Source organism: Neophocaena asiaeorientalis, unplaced genomic scaffold, assembly GCF_003031525.2.
Source record: "Neophocaena asiaeorientalis asiaeorientalis breed wild unplaced genomic scaffold, Neophocaena_asiaeorientalis_V1.1 scaffold825, whole genome shotgun sequence".
In the NCBI taxonomy this organism is placed as follows: domain Eukaryota; kingdom Metazoa; phylum Chordata; class Mammalia; order Artiodactyla; family Phocoenidae; genus Neophocaena; species Neophocaena asiaeorientalis.
In genome coordinates, this window is record NW_020173937.1 from 515,076 (window position 1) to 533,359 (window position 18,284).

Genomic DNA, 18,284 nt, shown 5'->3' on the forward strand with positions numbered 1-18,284 from the left:
GCAGTCGAATTCCACGTTACCAAGGGGAGATGTTCCAGGAGAATCTGACAGCATTCCTTACCCGCACAGTTGACGGCTGGTGCTGGGAACAGAGTTTATTTAACACGCGTATGGCACACAACCATACTCAAGCTCGAGGGATCTCAAACCAAATCCCTCTACTTGCTCACGTTTGAGGCGGAGTGGGCGCCGAGCGGAGGGCGGCCCCAGGCACAGGCTCGGCCGTTTCGCGGCCTCTACTCAGCGCCTGGACCGCCTCAGACCCGTGAGGCCAGGACCAGCAGAGAGCAGGCGGGTGGGGTCAGTGCCACTCAAACTCACGTTTGTTCTCTGTTCTACCATTAAACTACCGCAAACCGACACCCCTGCGACTCCCTCTTTAACGCCAAGGAGTTTAATGTCCCACCCGTGCGAAGGACCTGGTGAGGCGGTGATCCCGCTGGGAGGGGGCGGTCTGTTTCCAACAACAGGCAGGACGCCCGAGTCCAGGGGGCTACTTACCCCATCACCATATTCCTACCCAACTACCACACTTGGGCAAAACAAAGTTTAATAATTTGTATCTTCTTTACTTTTTAAGCTGTATAATATTGCCATAGCCTTTCCACGAAGACGAAATGACACTTCGTACATTTAAAGTGCCTGGCACATAACAGATGGCTTAAATGACAGCTTTAAAGTGTTATATAACTATCACATCTGACATAATAATAGTTTCTTCTCATCATTTTAAAAGTAGCCTTCAGGGTAGGGCTTCCCTGGTGGCGCAGTGGTTGAGAGTCCGCCACAAAAAAAATTTATTTAAAAAATAATAAAAATTGAAAAATAAAATAAAAGTATCCTTCATCAAAATCCTTAATTCAAATGTATACATTTATTTAAAACTACCTTTAATATTTTTGTTTTCAGTATGTGGGCCTTGAAGAAAGTCAGCCTTCACAATAAAGTAATTCTTATCAGAAGCTCAAAACCCTGACGGCAATTACAATGGGCTTATTTCCACGTCAGTTCACTGGGGGAACATGAGTAACTCTTTTCAATACCCAGGGATCTCCACCATGGAGAAAGCATGAGAGACCCCTAGAAGCGCTCAAATGTGGCTCTGCTAAGTGACTGCGCAAAGGGACCGGCTCTCCTGCACCTGCTGGGTCAGATCGGAGGCCCTGGGCGGCTCCCACCTGCCGAGCCCCCTCCGCTGGCGCACCCCGCCCTGCCCTGGACCCACCTTGATGGCTGCCTTCCGCAGGGCCTCCAGGCGCTGCCTGCTGCTCTCCTTCACGTTGGCCACGTCCCTGTAGTCGCCCTGCAGGGCTCTCTGGAGTCCATGGACGGCCTGGAAGACTGAGTTTTCACTTTCATTCAGCTCTTTCTGGAAAATCTCAAACATGTGCACCTGAAACAGCTTCTCTTCATCCGAAAGGCTGGCGTCTTTTTCCACTGCTCTGACTGCACTTTTCAGTTTGTTAAGAACCACAGCCTTTTGGCGAAGAAGCCCGGAGAGCTTTCTGCAACCGTCCAGGACCCACTGTCTCCTCTGGGTGACAGCCGCCCCTTGGCGCCGGTGCAACTCGATGGCGTGTCTCACCGCTTCTTCGTGCTCCGCGCCGCTGGCCAGCAGGTGAAGGAACGGGAGCCACACCCACAGGTGGCTTTTCCCCAGCACCTTCATGATCCGATTTTAGGGACAGGGCAAGGCAGTCCAAAGACTCCTGCTAAGTCGGGCTTGCATTTGAGATACGCATTTTCAGCTGAAAAAGAGATTCATTGACACACATAGTTGAACGATGACTCATTACTATTGAGACTGAAGTTTTAAATAATTACTAAAAACTATCACTTTTCCGAGGAAAATGTTATTTTTCGTAGAACAACATCTGCACTAGCCGCTGCACTTAGGTTACAGTCAATCCTGAATTTAAAGTATGTGGCGCCTGATGAAGAGCTGAGATTAAAGACCACATCCGAATTCAAAAGCAACCTTTTAAAGTGAAACTCAGCCTCATATATCTACTAAATCGACCACGTACAAAAGACAAAAACCAATTCCATTTAATACGGTCCACATATCAAAGGCCAGGAAACACCACCTGCTTCCCCCATCACAGATGAGGGGCCCTGGAACCAGGTCCGAGGGGCTGGGAAATGGAGCCGAACTGCTATGAGCTGGCTGGGCCGTACCCTGTGCTTTCCTGAGTCGCCTGGAATTCCGTCAAATTTCCAATGTCAGGCTACCTTTACGTGCTAACAAGATGTCAAGGAGAGAAAAAAAATCACAAACGACAACCACACTCAGACACTTTCTATCGTGCAGATTCAGGCCCCTCCTCTTCTCCCTGAAGGAAGACTTCAAGCAGCGCCTGTGAGCTCACCCTGGCAGCGGGGCACAGACAGGACCCCGGCCCCAGTAGCGGGGGGAGCTGCAGCTGTGCCGCCCAGAGGAGGGCTGATCCAGGCGCAGATGGAGGCCGGGTCAGCAGGGTCACCAAGAAAGAATGACCTCGGAGGCAGGAAGATAGAGAACAAAGACGGAAGAGGTGACAAATGCAGGAGAGCCCAGTAAGACGCACCCTGAAATACACCCACTGAGCCTGGCAACTAGGCCCAAGTCCTTATGCCGAAAAGAAAACGAAACAAAACAAAACCCACCGTTTCCAAGGAATCATGTTATTCTAGAACATATATATTTTCATTTCACTGGTAATCCCAATTCTAATGAGTTTAATCTGGTTTCCCAGGTACAGCGGGTTAGCAGAAATCAGAGTGCACTTCTAGAGACAGAATGCTGACCAAACCAAGGAATGCCAGCCAACAGGAAGCGGACACCGACAGAGCTTACAGAGACACACGGGAGCGCAGCAAAGAGCCACGGCCGGTGGTCTGGGGGGCCGACTGCTCCACGCACCTCAGCAGCCCCTGCAGAGGCGACCGCTGAGGGCAGGAGAGCCACCGTGTTCAGAATGACAATCCGAAGTCACCCGTTAAAGACTGCGCACTGGCTCACTATTCTGCGTAAAAAGTCAGGAAACTGTCCGATTTCAGTACGTGTTTAGATACTCTGGGTCCCAGCATCTCCCAGAGGATCCGCGGATGCAGGACGGCGCGCTCCTCATGAGGTGGGATCATCGAGTAGGGCTGTCTGAGTCACTGAGTCCACTGGCACAGTTTTAATACAACCTTAAGTCAACGTTACCACCTTAAGCAAACGAACCACTGATCAACCACACAGACAGCGGCAATATCACTGATCTGTTACTTTATTGGCTCAGTTGCTAAGCTCCTACTGTTTCAAGGGCAAGAAGGAATCCCAGCGCTACTTCAGACGTGCACACATTTAGTATTCTTCGGAACCAAGACACAAATCTCAGGTGCTTTGTTAACTGCACAGACCTAGACGTGCACATTTGCTCCAAAAGATCTCAGAAAGTGATTCTTCTACAGATTTCAAACTTCAGGAAGATAAACCGAGGCGCAGCTGGTATGTAACACCCCTCCGTCCATCTCGGGCCCCTTCCTCAGACAAGTTCCTGAAGTTAGCTATCCCTCTCCCCAAAACACTGAAGACAGCTATTCACTTTTATGAAAAACCTCTGAGAATTTTAGTTGTAGTCATACTAATATTTCCACTGAAAAGAGCTTTCACCATGAACACGAAGTGATTTACAGACCTTAAGATATGAACCACTCCTTTTTCATAAACATCTCATTTTACCTTCAAACTCGGCTACCGAATCCTACAGACTACCAAACTGTAACATGTTTTTTTTCAGTAAATAGTGTTATTTTGTTATTATTCTTAATTATAAAAAAAGACACTCTGGATTTGTTGTGGTTTTATTTTATAATGAATTCTTAAAATTTCCACATCTTGAACGACTGACGCAGTAACCCAGGCGACCTCAAGGCCGAGGAGAGCCTGCCACGCTCACGCATGATGCCATTTACACAACTTCTTTTCTTTCTTCTTCTTTTTTTTTTGGCCACGAGGCTTGTGGGATCTCAGTTCCCAGACCAGGGACTGAACCTGGGCCCTGGCAGTGAGAGTCTGGAATCCTAACCACTAGGCCCCCAGGAACTCCCTACACAACTTTCTTAAAATGACAAACTGCAGAGACGGGGAAGGGACAGTGCGGGTCAGGGCCCAGGGAAGGGGGAGGCGACGGCTGTGGACGTAACAAGGCAGCAGGAGGAACCCCGTGGGGTGGACGCGTTCTGTGCCCTGACAGTGGTGGTGGCCACACGCGTGTGCACGTGTGACAGAATCACACAGATCTACACACACACGAGTGCGTGCATGGGCCCTGGTGCACCCGGATCGGGCAGTGGGCTGTATCTCTCCCAGCTCCCGCTTATGGTAGCTTTGCAAGAGCTCCCGCTGGGGATACTGGTGAAGGGTCTATAGGGTCTCTCGGTATTTTCTGAATTCACCTAATTCTTTTTGTAATTATGGAGTGTAACTGCTTCACAATGTTGTGTTCCTTAGTGCTGCACAGTGAAGTGGATCAGCTAGGTGTTTACCTACACCCCCCCCTTGGACGCCCCTCCCACCCCCACCATCCCACCCTGCCAGGTCATCAGAGCCCCGCGCCAAGCTGTGCTTTATAGCAGGTTCCCACTAGCCATCTATGTCATACATGGTAGTGCATTTATGTCAAACCTAATCTCCCAATTCGTCCCACTCTCCCCTCCTCCCGCTGTGTCCACATGTCCGTTCTCTACATCTCTATCCCTGCCCTGCAAAGAGGTTCAACTGTACCATTTTACTAGATTCCACATATATGCATTAATATACGATACCTGTTTTTCTCTTTCTGGCTTACTTCACTCTGTATGACAGACTCTAGGTCCATCCACATCTCTCAAAATGACCCAATTTCGTTCCTTTTTATGGCTGAGTAATATTCCATTGTATATGTGTGCCACATCTTCTTTATCCATTCATCTGTCATTTGACATTTAGGTTGTTCCCATGTCCTGGCTACTGCAAACAGTGCTCCAATGAATACTGTGGTACATGACTTTTTTTTTTTTTTTTTTTTTTTTTTTTTTGGGGCACGGGGGCCCCCCCTTTTTGGGGCCCCCCCCATTTGATTTCTTTCATCAGTGTCAGTTTTCTGAGTACAGGTCTTTTATCTCCTTAGGTAGGTTTATTCCTAGGTATTTTATTCTTTTTGTTGCAATGGTAAATGGGAGTGTTTCCTTAATTTCTCTTTCTGATTTTTCATTGTTGGTGTATAGGATTGCCAGAGATTTGTGTGCATTAATTTTGTATCCTGCAACCTTACCAAATTCACTGATAAGTTCTAGTAGTTTTCTGGTGGCATCTTTAGGATTTTCTATGTATATTCTATAGGATTTCTCTGTATTATTTTTTAAAACTTTATGTGACTCTATAATCATCTCAAAACAAAGTGTTTAGAATTCTGTATAAGTGCTTCCTGTTTCCCACTACACCCTTACTGTGGGTCATGTGCACCGCTTACCCTGCACAGCATGGCAAACATGCCTGTGACATTTTAATATTTTAAAGTAGGAAACGCCCTAAAACCAAAGGTTTTCAGTATGACTCAGCTAAAGTGAAACCCAAGGTTACTTTTCATTTCGTGCGATAGCAAAAATCAATACTTTGAGCATAAACCCTCCCTCCTAAAACTTTCTATTTATACATAGTCCGATATTAATTAAAATATATCTCCCCAACTTTGCCAAATTTCTAGGAGGTTTTGCTTGTTTTTATAAAGGCAGAACAGGAATCCAAAACTAACTTTAAAATCGATGAGATTATTTGATTAAGAAAAAAATTTGTAATAAATGATTCAGAATAAAAAGGCATATGGGTTCATTATTAAGCCTACTCAAAAACAAAGAAACTTCCAATAATTTTTACATAAAAAGTCCAAGATCTGGGGCTTCCCTGGTGGCGCAGTGGTTAAGAATCTGCCTGCCAATGCAGGGGACACAGGTTTGAGCCCTGGCGCAGGAAGATCCCACGTGCTGCGGAGCAACTAAGCCCATGAGCCATAACTACTGAAGCCTGCACGCCTAGAGCCCATGCTCCACAGCAAGAGAAGCCACCGCAATGAGAAGCCCGCGCACCACAACGAAGAGTGGCCCCCGCTCGCCGCAACTAGAGAAAGCTAGTACACAGCAGCACAGCAGCAAAGACTCAACACAGCCAAAAAAAAAAAAAAGTCTAAGACCAGGTTTTTTCAGAGCAAAGTCACCAGGTTAAGATTTCTCTCTCGCCTCCACTCTGAGTTCCATCAAGACTGCAGGGCGTGCAGCCCTCTCCTGGGACACCCGCTGCTGGACCACAGAGCCCTAGACCATTGCTGGAGGCCCTCCGGAGAATGGGGGGCGGGGAGGCAGCGCCCCTGTTTTTCCACTTTACACACTGGACTAAAATAAAATGCGAGAACCTGGCAGCCCTGCCCCCCAGCCTCCTGCACACGTGTAGCCAGAGGCCCCTCCGTCTCTCTTCCTCAGGACCTTCCAGACCCACCACCTCAGATTTAGCAGGTCCAACTGCTGAAAGTCAGTGTGGTTTAGTGACAGCAGCCTCTGTCTGTGGGCAGAGGCCATCAGGACCAGGTGGGACACAGCTCCCGGGACAGCCCACCCTAGGGGCCAGCCGTCTACCCAGCTGAACCCAGACCCTAAAGCGGGGAGGGTGGCTGACCTGGTATGGGAGCTCCAGGCAGGAATTCCAGAGCGAGCTGCTTGGATGGGGCAGGATCAGGGTTAGCAGGTGCAGGACCTCTGCAAAAAGGAAAGCAGGAGGGTTGTTTGCAGTATCTCTTCCTGATGCCACCAGAACTTCCAGGCCAGGCACAAAACCAGCAACAAAGGGGGGAACTTGTGGAAAGATCCAAGGAAGCAAAGAAACCCCCAGTGGAAGCAATCTACCTGAATGTAATCTGTGGAGGGTTTTACTTGAAAAGCCTATTTTACACTTGAACAAGTTAGATGATGTAAAGTCTAGTTCTTAAAAGATAAAGCACTTATAATACAATTTATGGTTCACTTCTAATCAGTAAAATGGGAGAATGAGTTAAAAAAGGGGGAGAGGAAGGAAAGAAGAAAATTCTTACGGACAATAAAAAGTTTTAAAGTATTTAATGTTAATTAAACTGTACAAAAACCCAGTATTCCGTTAATAATCCAATCACTGAGACACCGTCTTTTCAAAAATTTATATTATAAAAGAAATTTAGGACCAGTAAGACGGTACGCCGCTCTGGCCGAAAAACTGATCAGAAAAACGTATAAAAAGGCTGTGAACTCAGTTACGTTATTCGCCATCCGGTTCCCCCGGCCAGCCATGGGGTGCCGGGCGCACACAGCGCAGCCCGAGGGGAGCGCAGACCCAGGACGGGATGAGGCCTGGCGCTTTGGGAAAACAGGCCCTTCGATGGTTACACTTTAGGAACAACATTTACAGACCGGATCCTTGCATCTTCCCACCCTTAGGAAAGCGCTAGAGTCATTCACGGGGATACTTGTCCCCGTGACAGGCAGCGACCCTCCACGAGGCCCCCCTCCTCGGAGCGGCTCCCCGGAGCTGGATGACGGGCTGTCCCCGAATCACGCGGAAACTCGGGGCTCACGTCGTGCGTCCTTTTCCCAGGGGACCTGGGACCTGGCAGGGCCGCCTGACACCTGGACGACAGCGTGAACGGGGACCACGGGTGAGGTCAGACGGGAACCAGGGAGCGGCGCGCAGAGCCAGGACCCCCAGGGGCTCGTGGAGCGGCGGCTCCTCCGCAGATCTGACCCGAGGATCAGGCGCCGGGAAAGTGTAGACGGTCCAACCGAGAGGCCCGCGGTGTCTGAAGCCTCGCCAGCTCCCGCCCGCACCCCCATCGGCCCTCCCCGCAACCCCGGGGCCGCCGCCAGGTGTGGGGTCCGGTAAAGGGTGCTCAGGTGCAGCACCGCTCTCGGCGCAAAGCCCGGAGGAGGAGAGAGCGGGCGGGGGCTGAGTGAGGCCGAGAGGACGGAACCTCGGGAGAAGGCGGAGAGACCCCTGGGAAGGAGGAGGGGAGACCTCTAGGGAGGGGAAGGAGAGACCAGACACCGCCCCCCTAGGGAGGGGGAGAAGACATCCTGGGGAAGGGGAGACCCCCGGGGAGGGGAGACCCGGGAGGGGGAGGGGAGACCAGACTCCCGGGGAGGGGGAGAAGGGACCCCCAGGAAGAGGAGACCTTGGGAGGAGAGACCCCGAAGGGAGACCAGACCCCGGGGAGGAGAAGAACGGACACCCACGGGAAGGGGAGACCTCAGGGGAAGGGAGGGGAGAAGAGGGAAGCCCCGAGGGCCGCACTTCAGGCCGGACCCGGGGCCCCGCGCCGAACGCTCACCTAGACGTTCCCGCCGCGCCGCGTCCTGGGCCCAGCTTTCCAGAGGGGAAGACCTTATCCGGCTTCTCCGCATCCCTTTCCGGGCGGCGGGGCCGCCCCCGGGGCGGGGACGAGGTCGGGCACGGGGAGGGCCCAGGAGGCCCGCAGTGCTCTCTCGAACGCCCGACGCGGCTCAAAGGGAGTCGCGGCCCCTTTAAGGAGGCGGGGCGTGGGTTCCGTCCACCCCCGGGCGGCGCGGTGCACGCCGGGAGTCGGAGGCGCCGCGGGGCCTGCATCCGGGCGGCCCCTGGCGGCGCAGTGCACGCCGGGAATTGGAGTCCCGCCGGCCCAGCCTGACCTGTGGCTGCCTCCCTGGGCGGGTGTCCCGGGGACTGAGGACAGGGACGGGGATGGCGCGGCCGGGCCGGGGCTGGCGCGGCCGGGCCGGGGCGCCTGCGCAGACGGCAGGCGCGGCGGGGAGCACGCAGGTGGGACCGGACCGGTGACCCAAGTGCGGCGGTGCTGCTTGACGAGACGGAGGCACAGAGCGGGCCGGGGACTCCGAGCACTGCCTCCTCGGGAGCGCGAGCAGCCGGGTGACCCCGGAGGGAGGACGTTCCGGGCAGGCGGGCGTCCTGCCGGGAGATGCGGTGGACCGGATCGCGCCTGAGCCTTGCCGGTGGTTCAGAGCGGCCGGAACGTGGATTTCAGGGTCGAGAATGGCAGGGCTCCCGAGCAGGGTCTCGTGTTCCCCGCCGAGGAGGGCAGAGTCTTCGGAGAGAGCGGGAGCCTGGAAGGTCTTTGAGAAGGAGGGGTGTGTGCAAAGCGATCGCCTTTTTGTCCGGAGAACAGGACTTGGATGGGAGGGGGTCAGGACTGCGGGTCGGGGAGGCCAGCTAGGAAGCGGCGGTAATAGCTCGGCAAGAAGAGAAGACTTGAACGTAGACTGTCGGTAGGAACAAGGGGCATGAGAGGAGGGAAGGGTGGGGAATTTCACAGAGCCGTTCAGAAAAGGAGGATAAGGAAAGGAAGGGCTCTGCAGGCCCTGGCTGGGGCGTCTGAGCAGACGGTCATGGTATTGACCAAAATAGGGATTGTAAAAGGAAGCGCAGGTTTGTACGGAAAGATGATGCTGTGAGGAGGGGGAGATAGCGGGATCTAGTTGGTTAGAGACGTAGATCTGGAGACCAGGAGAGGGCGGGCTTTCTGGAAACGTACAGTTACTTTGAAACGTCGTGGAAACCATGGTAGTTGAAGGGTTTCAGTGTTCATTCAGTACATTCAGTGGCTTCTGCGTGCAAGCGAGGTGGTGTGCAAGGTGCCGGGACTTCGACGCTTAGCAAGCAGACGTGGGTTTGGTACTGATGGAGACGATGTCCCAGCAGGAGAGACGGGCACTGAACACGCAGCTACATTATTACAGCTGGGATAAGTGCCAGGGAGAGGCACCGGTTCCAGGCACCCGCAGGGTGGGGTGTGGGGTGTCAGATGCCCAGCCAGTGAAGGCTTGACCGCGGCAGCACGGTGTGAGCTGAGCTGAACTCTCGAGAACGAGTGGGAGTGGGGCAGCCAGATGTGCGCGGCGCACGTGTGGGGTGGGAGGGACAGGAATGGGAAGAGGGCCCCGCGGAGCCCAGAGAGCCAGGGAGCAGCCGCGGCGGGAGGCTGTGATGGGCACTCATCTGGTCACAGGGAGGAATGGCAGCCTTTGTCCTCGTGGTAGTGGGAGGCCGGGGAGAGGCTTTCAGGCGGGAGAGAGATGGTCCAGGAGGAATGTGCCAGGAAGAGGAGAGGCGTGAGAACCAACCTTCTGGGTGGGAAGAGCAGGCAAGAAAGCAGATGGAGAAGTGCCGGTCAGAGGAACGTGAGGGCTCGAGAAGGTCGTCCCAGAAACCAGGAGCGGGCTGTCCGCAGTGCAGCCGGGAGGCTCGTGCCGGCCCCGGGGCAGCAGCTGCACTGCCCGGCCGAGTGTGCCCGCCTTGGCCGGTGAGACCACACGCCCCAGCTCTTAAGGGGAAGGGGCTGGGTGGGCAGGAGCCTGACTTGCTGAAGAGGTTGGAGAGGAAGGAGAGTGAAAGGGGGCACTTTGGTGTGACTCCATGCACCACCCCCGCCTGCCCTACCTGAAACCGTCAAGGCGACTCAATTGATGGCACGAACTGGGTCAGTGTGGTTGCCCTGGCAGCTCCTTGTAAGTTGACCCTAAGAGGAGATTTTGTTGTATTCAGTGTCTCTGGAAGGGCATTTTAAGGATAACATTTTCATTTTGTATGTGGTCAGTTTTGGTGCCCAGATCACATGGGTGATTTTTTACAAGGTCACGATTAAAATGTTTGAGGCTTTTTCCAGAGGTAGAGAATTTATCTGATGTTTTTCCTGGATTGTCCAGATTTTTTTTTTTCTTTTTTTGCGGTACGCGGGCCTCTCACTGTTGTGCCCCTCCCCGTTGCGGAGCACAGGCTCCGGACGCGCAGGCTCAGCGGCCATGGCTCACGGGCCCAGCCGCTCCGCGGCACGTGGGATCTTCCCGGACCGGGGCACGAACCCGCGTCCCCTGCATCGGCGGGCGGACTCTCAACCACTGCGCCACCAGGGAAGCCCATGGGTCCCTTTTTTTACAAATTGCAACTTGAATCTCTTTGTCCCTCTTGGGCATGAAGCACATATAGTCTTTAGATTTAGCTATCGGTGGTTGTTTTAATCACCGTAGGGGTAACATTGACTCATTGGAACTTTACTGACCATCCCGTCCCCTTTCATCCTGGCCAGAGACCTGCTCTGGGCTGGGCTTGGTCCCACGGCTGCGGTCGCTCATGCAGAACCGTCGCCTTTGTGCCACTTCGCGGTTCCAGGGGGTAGGATCTGTCTTGGGATGGACAGGTCCTGCCACCTGGAATAGATTGATCATCTGCACTGCCCCCACCTTGTAACTCACGCGGTGACAGTTCAGAGCGCTCTGGGTGGCCTGGGGTACGTGCTCCTCCTGCCCCCCTCCTCCTAGTCTTCCTGGAAAGCGTTCCCCGTTATACGGTCGTGTAGCCGCTTGGTCGCAGTTTAGGAGGGGCTGCGGGAGGCTGCTGTCAGGAGAAGGACCTCGAGATGGGACCTCGTCCTGTCCTCCAGGTGCTGGGCAGCATCTCCCTGGCGGGGATCTCCCGACTGAATGGTTGTCACCTGAGCAAACGTTGCTCTGTTGGCTCGTCTTGGAGAGTCTCAGGGTGCTAAGGTGGATTTTTCTGAGGTGGAATCACATAACATAAGGTTAACTGTCTCGAAGTGTACAGTCCAGTGGTGCGTAGGACCTTCACCGCGTTGTGCTACCGCTGCCTGTGTCTAGTTCCAGAACATTTTCATCCCCCGAAGGAAGGCCCACACCTGTCAGCAGTCCCTCCCACGCCTCCCTCCCCCAGCCCCTGGCCACGCCGCCCACCCTCCGTCTCAGGACTTGCCTGTGCCACACGTTTCGCGCGAATGGAACCTCACAGCGTGTGACCGTTTGTGTCCGACTTCCTTTGCCCAGCATAATGTTTTCGAGGCCCATCCATATCGTAGCATATATCAGTACTCCATGATTTTTTGTGGCTGAATTTCATTGTATGTATGTACCGAATTCTGCCTTTACAAGCCTGACAGAATGTTAAAATCTAGCATTGAGGGCAGTTTCCACAGTGAGCATGTCATGGGTCTTCTGAACGGTGCACCATTTTGGGGTCGAACACCTGTCACTGTCTTAAGGTGTCTGAGGTAAGCCTTGGCTTTGCCCACCTCCCTTGGGGAAGCCATCGGTGTCATCAAAGATGCCAGCATTGTCTTTTGTCAGTTTACTGTCAAAGCCTTTGGCATCTGACCGCACTGAGCAAAATTTAATCTTCCCAGAGAACAGAACCTTGAACTCTTTGGTTTTTCTCAAAGGCTCAATTTCAGGAAATAAGGTAGAGAATATGCACTCTACGTGTGCCCCTGGAACCCGGACTGTAGGCTGCGGTCGCTGGGTAGCTGCGGGTTTGTAAATGCAGCCGCGTGGAGCACAGTTCGCCCACCTGTCCGCACGGTGCTCTCACTGCGGCAGAGACCAGCACCTCCTGACCTAGCTCCAGGGTTCTTAGCCCGAGTTCCACCTTCCCCCAGCCTCTGAGAAGCCAGGATGGTCCTAAAAGGTCCGTGAAAACCCTGAATTTCTGTGCCAAACCATATGCCCACGTGTGTACCACATACGTTTTCCAGGAGAAAGGATCCATGCTGTCATAAGATTCCAGAAGGGACCCAGGACCCCAAATGATCAACAGTCATTGTTCTAAGTAGCCAAAATATTAATTCCCTGGGTTACTCTAGATCAGTGTTTCTCAAACTTCTAAGTCCCAGGCCCCCTATACACTTTAAAAAATTATTGGGATTGTAGCCATTGGTATTTACCGTATTAGAAATTAAAATGGAAAGTTTGAAAATATCTGTGTTTAAAAATAACAATAGTAAACCCGTTATATATTCACATTACATTTTTGCAAACATCTTTAATCAAAGTTAGGTTCTCCAATCTTCTGTGTTCAGTCTGTTGTGATGTCACCAGTCAGGCAGCCTCTGGAAGCCTCTACTATACACCAGTGAGAGTGAGAAAGGTGGGTAACGGCTTGGAGGCATTTGGAGATACTTTTGTGACCGCGGAACCCCTGAAAGGTCTTAGGCCCCCCGTGTCCCCAGCCACACTTGGAGAGCAGTGTGTGTGGACTGCAGTAGCGTAACTTCTGCTCGGCTGTCCCCTGCTCTTCTGGCACCAGCAGGCACTGAGGGAGGCCTTAGCAAAAAGCTTTGCAAGCTTGCTCTGCTGTTCACTGGTGGCATTTGGTGAGGAGCTGGTCTGGTACAAAGGGAACATTTCGTGTCTCCAATTCCTTCCAGTCTCAGCGCCAGGAGGGGCTGGGCCACTTTTGGGCCACTGGTGGGTCTTTAAATCTTATGAAAACAGATTTTCCTAACTAATCCTCTTTTCTTCTTTACGTTGGCAACTGAGAAGCTCAGAGCCTAATTTTCAGCTCACTTTCAACTCTTATATATGGTGTACGTGTCTGTGTCTTATCTGGCTTTCTTATTTTCCTTATTTCCTCCTCTTGATTTCCTCACCTACAGTTTGTTTTCCAGTTACCTATTTCTGTAAATTATAATTTATTCTGTGTGCTTCTATAAACTCATCTTTTTTTTGAACAAGACTGAGTATAAATCATTTTATGTAAAACTTTTCCCCTTATCATATTATTGTGTAAAGTGTCTTTTAAAGTATTAGCACCCAGTAGATTACAGACTCTGTTTTGATTTACAGAAATTAGTGAATGACTGTCATTTCTGCAGTTGTTTTCATCAGGCTACCTTAGATAAATAAAACCTTAACCATCCGATACCTGGAAACATGAAAATGCTATTCGGTTTCATTATATGCTATATATAGTACTGTTACATGGCAGTTTTGTTATTTACTGCCTACCGCCAGCCTCTGCCCTGTCTTTCCATCTTATCTCTGTCTCATGTACACAGGCGTTCTCATTATTAGTATCATCTTCATTTAACCATAACAGGCTTTTTGCGCCTGCTTCTGGAACTTGTATAAGTTATTTTTCACACAATTCTTTGTTATGTGTGTTTGTTTTCATCAGTGTTCTGCTAATTTTAAACGGAGAAAAACTTAAAATAATGATGTTTCCAACCATGAGGTCCTCCTCCTGGCCATTAGGGCCTGAAATTAATTGAAGCCAAGGAGGAGCCACAGGTGGGCTGAGGTGATGTGGTCAGGCCTCGGGTTAGCCGCATTTCATCAGAGGGTACATATGTGTTATAAGGAGGGATTTCACTGAGACTTAGAAAAAAATTAACATCCTACTTCTTGCAAAGTGAACCAGATAGAGATCAAAATGTATTTTGTATAAGACATTGATTCTTCTAATTTGGGGGAGATGAGACTTTGTATGTTTGTTACTGTGTAGATGCTGTCGTTTGAATTTTCAGAAGGCTGTGCAGTCTTTTTAACTGATGAAAAACAAGGCTTTGTCTTCCTGTAATTCTGAAGTGAGGTCCGGTCACCCAAGGAAAAGTTAAGTCCAGTTACAATATAGGAGTTAGTGATAGAGCTGAAACAGCTCTCTGGACTGGCCTCATTGGCTTTCCTGCTTCTTTTGCTTCCCACAGCATAAGCTTAAATCATCTCAGAAGGACGAGGTCCACCAGCTCATGGCATTCACTCAGGCTGGTGAGAGAACTGCCATCCGGCGCTCAGCCCAAAGTGAGTGGAAACTGGACGTGCCACGGACAGCTTCTTCCAGAGCCCGGCCTCGTTCCACAAGGACTCCACGCGAACCTCCGTGGACAGGAAGACGCTGGAGCCGCCGTATAACTGGTACAAAGGTAGGGGCGCAGTGGCGAGTGCGTCCGTCTCCAGGGAGCAGGGTGGCTGTGCTGGAGCCTCCGTGCTGCGTCAGGCCCCCGACGTGCATTCCCTTCCCGTGCAGACGTTCAGCTGCACAAAAGTCTGAGGACTGACGAGCAGCGAGCCCTCCTGCACGTGGCCTGGGCGGAGGCTCGTGTGCCCACGGTCAGCTGCGCACGGTCACCGCTCGGAGGCTTGGTGTCCAGGCCAGGTGGCTACACTCGTTAAGACAGCACTTCTCCCCAGCACTTGCACGTAGGCAGGAATACGTGGTGAGAAGGCCATTCCGGAACGATACCAACTCGTAAGAGTAGTTCTGATGCGAGGGTACAGGTATCCTGCCCTTAACACCGTGTGCTGGTGTTGGAGGCCTGGAAGAGCTCCAGCTGCAGAAGCTTCTGGGAAAACTCTTGGCAAAAAAACCTTTGTGTTGTCAGCGGGGGACAGTTGTTATTTTCATTGAAATTGGCACTTAGGATGGAGCTCTCCCTATCAAAATGCAGTCATGCTGCAAAAATAAGTCTGCATGATGAGTCTGTGCAGCTCCAGACTGCTCAGCAGGCTCTAAATTCCACATCAAATGTCAGGTCTGTGCCGTAATGGGAGAGGCGGCAACGATTCAAGAGCTGATTTTTTTTTTTCCTAGCAGTTTCTAAGGTTAATCTTATCTTTCCAAAACTTAAAAAATAAAATCCCTCATTTAAACAAGTTTTAACACAAACAGAGTAACTCCCTTGGCTTTAAGTTCTTGTTTATTTATTATTTTCATTTTTCACTTTTGAAAATACTGTGTATAATCTGTCTATCTAGATCCAAAAAATCAATTGAAAATTGCATTCCATTAAAAAAAAAATCTTGGTTCAGAAACACGTTCTGTGGTTTAAAAAACAGATTTGTACTTGTTGTAGTTCTCCAAAAATGAACATTGTTTTCAGTGTGCTTTAAATTTTTTTGGCTAAGTTAATTCCTGAGCTAATTTTGTAAGTCATATGCTGTGCAGATCTTAAAAGTTATTCAGATATGTGCAGCTGCCTTTGGAAAAATATTTTTATGTGAAAATTATCTTTAGTCTTTAAGCTTCATCCCTTATCATTTAATTGTATTCATGCAATTCTAGCCATTTAAAGTAGACATATGGTACAGTCATTCTGGCCCCTAAACATAGATGTATAGTTCAAAGCCAACTGACAAATAGAACAACCGTTGTTACACAATGTATACAAATGAATGAGTGCTTCCAGACTACTTTAAAGCATTCTAAATTATTATATATGAAGTTTATCAGGACGGTTATTAGGTGAGGGCATCGTAGACCCATTTTTCTGTTATCCTGAAGGTCTGTCGTGTTAGGAGCGCAGGCTTGAGTCAGGAGGTGTGTGGGAACCTCTGTCCTATGAGCCCACGGCGGCAGGTTCTCTCGGACACAGGAGCGTAGAGTTGGAAGGGTCTGTGTGATTTTGCTCATTTAAGGTAGGTCAGCAGTTCTCCTTTGGTAACAACATATGTATATATGAACGTGGCATTGAGCACTTAAGAGTTCGATCTCGTGTGATGGAAGAAGAGTTTGTTGCACTTAACCTTCCTTTGCGGGAAGGTGCCGCGGGCCTGCTTCTCCCACCTTCTACGGCAGCAGGTGGGCTGTCATTGTGATGCCCGTCAGGAGACACAGGCTGAGGTCACAGGGCCTCACTTGGTGAGGCCTTGCTGATTCTTTTAATGGATTTCACGGTTTGATTTTCCCATGGAGAAATGCTAAGTTCCTTAATTTTATGTCTAAACTAGAAATTGGCCGGGGGATGGGGGGCGGGCGGGGGGAGCCTGGATTTCTAAGCTGTTAAACGTGGATGCGTAAACTAAATGACTGAAAAATGAGTGCTCTGCGGTAGTAGTAGCGCTGTGGCAAATGAAGTCACTTTTAAAAGAAAAACATGTTTCTTTTGCTTTGACAAGGTGGTGACAAACACTTAAAATATTTTGAATGCTTTACAGTGTTTTTCATAGCAGTTTGCCTTTGGGCAAGGTAAAATTCTGTAAACTTGAAATTTTATTTTACTTTAGGGATATTAATTAATTTTTTCTTAATGATGAAGTCTTCAAAGAAGTTTCAATGATTTCCCCCCGCCTAAAAACCCAGGAACCTAGATTTTAAAAATAAAGAGTATTTTCTGGATAAATCATTATTTATTGCTATTTCTTTCACATATGGTAGAAAACTGCAGTGCATTGATGGATGTATTTGAAACACACTTGCCAAAACTATGTAGTAGAGGTATGATTCTTACCACCCCTTTTAGTAATGCTTTTCAAAATATCCAAATTTTTCACTTCTTTTCCCCTTAACTTTAACTACAGACCCACAAGATGAAAATAAAATTGGAATTGATGGAATTCAGAAGTTTTGTGATGATTTAAGCCTAGATTTAAGCCTAGTGTCACCGTTTTGGGTATAGCGTGGAAATTCAGGGCCGCGACTCTATGTGAATTTAGCAAAAAGAATTTGTAGATGGCATGACAGAGCTTGGGTAAGTAAATTGGTCTCAGTTGAAACTTTTTCAGAAAGGAAAGTACTTTCAACATTAACTATGTTTCAGCAACCTGTAAACTTCATATCAATTTATGTCCTTTGAATAGTTTACAAATTTCTTATGCATCTGTACTATTAAACCTTTGGTTTTCTTTTAAATTCCAGTTAAAGTTTTGTTCAGTGTTTTGATTCAGATTAATTTCTTTTGTAACACTCTCTCCTTTTAACTTTTTTCCTTCCAGTTTTGAATTGACGGTAAACATCCAGGTGTTTTTGCTGGTTTGTTTTCAGCCATTTAATTTACTTCATAATACTGTGTGCTCCATGTGTAATTCGTTGTGTTGCTCTATTAAGCATTAGTAAAATGTCATTCTGTCTCTTTGCTTGTACCTCTCTGTTCTACATACAGGGTTGGGATAAAAGCTTCATCCATACCGTAACGTGTTTGTGACTTGCTGGATGAGTCGGAGAGGTAAATGAAAGTACATAAACTTCTTCTAATCACTGAGCTTATTACTGTTTCAGGAGGTGTGTAAAAGCTGACTTGCTGCTACGCTGATAGCTCAGTGTTGACAACCTAAACTCACTTATTTTTAGCTCCGGAAGGAGCTCAAAAGCCTTAGGTAGACATGTTCTGAGGCTGTGCTGACAGCGTGCTTGTTTTCACTAAACCCATGTGTGACGTTAAACTCTATGAGACTTTATTTCTAATATCTTACCACATTCCTGGTAGCTGAATAAAACCACCCAAACAAAAGGTATCATCACTGTAACAGTTTGTAACAGCACATGTGTTCCGCGTTCTTGTCACCTAGGAAAGCCTAGATGAGTTACCAGTAGTTTTAGAATAGGAAAGACCTCTTAAAGAAGCGTTCCATTGGCATTGGACTACAAGTTGTCCCACCTGTTAAAATCTCCCCAAAATGGGACATTTTGGAAACAAGTGCTTCTTATAGAGACAATTGATGGCATTTCTTAGACATTGTCTAGAAATATGCTGTACAAGTAAACTTTT

The 18,284-nt window shown here is 49.4% G+C and overlaps 1 protein-coding gene across 2 annotated transcripts in view; it reads right to left on the bottom strand.

The window, feature by feature from the left end:
- The window catches only part of SLC9D1 (solute carrier family 9 member D1), a 29,426-nt gene extending 20,896 nt beyond the window's left edge, over positions 1–8,530 (bottom strand). For both annotated transcript variants that reach the window (XM_024752650.1, XM_024752649.1), the window contains exons 1-3: positions 8,355–8,530; positions 6,677–6,756; positions 1,226–1,748 (exon numbers count right to left, since the gene is read on the bottom strand). In XM_024752650.1, coding sequence (XP_024608418.1) covers positions 1,226–1,669 — 444 coding nt within the window. In that variant the 5' untranslated portion in view covers positions 1,670–1,748; positions 6,677–6,756; positions 8,355–8,530. The remainder of the gene's footprint in view (positions 1–1,225; positions 1,749–6,676; positions 6,757–8,354) is intronic.
- Between the last annotated feature and the right edge of the window lie 9,754 nt (positions 8,531–18,284).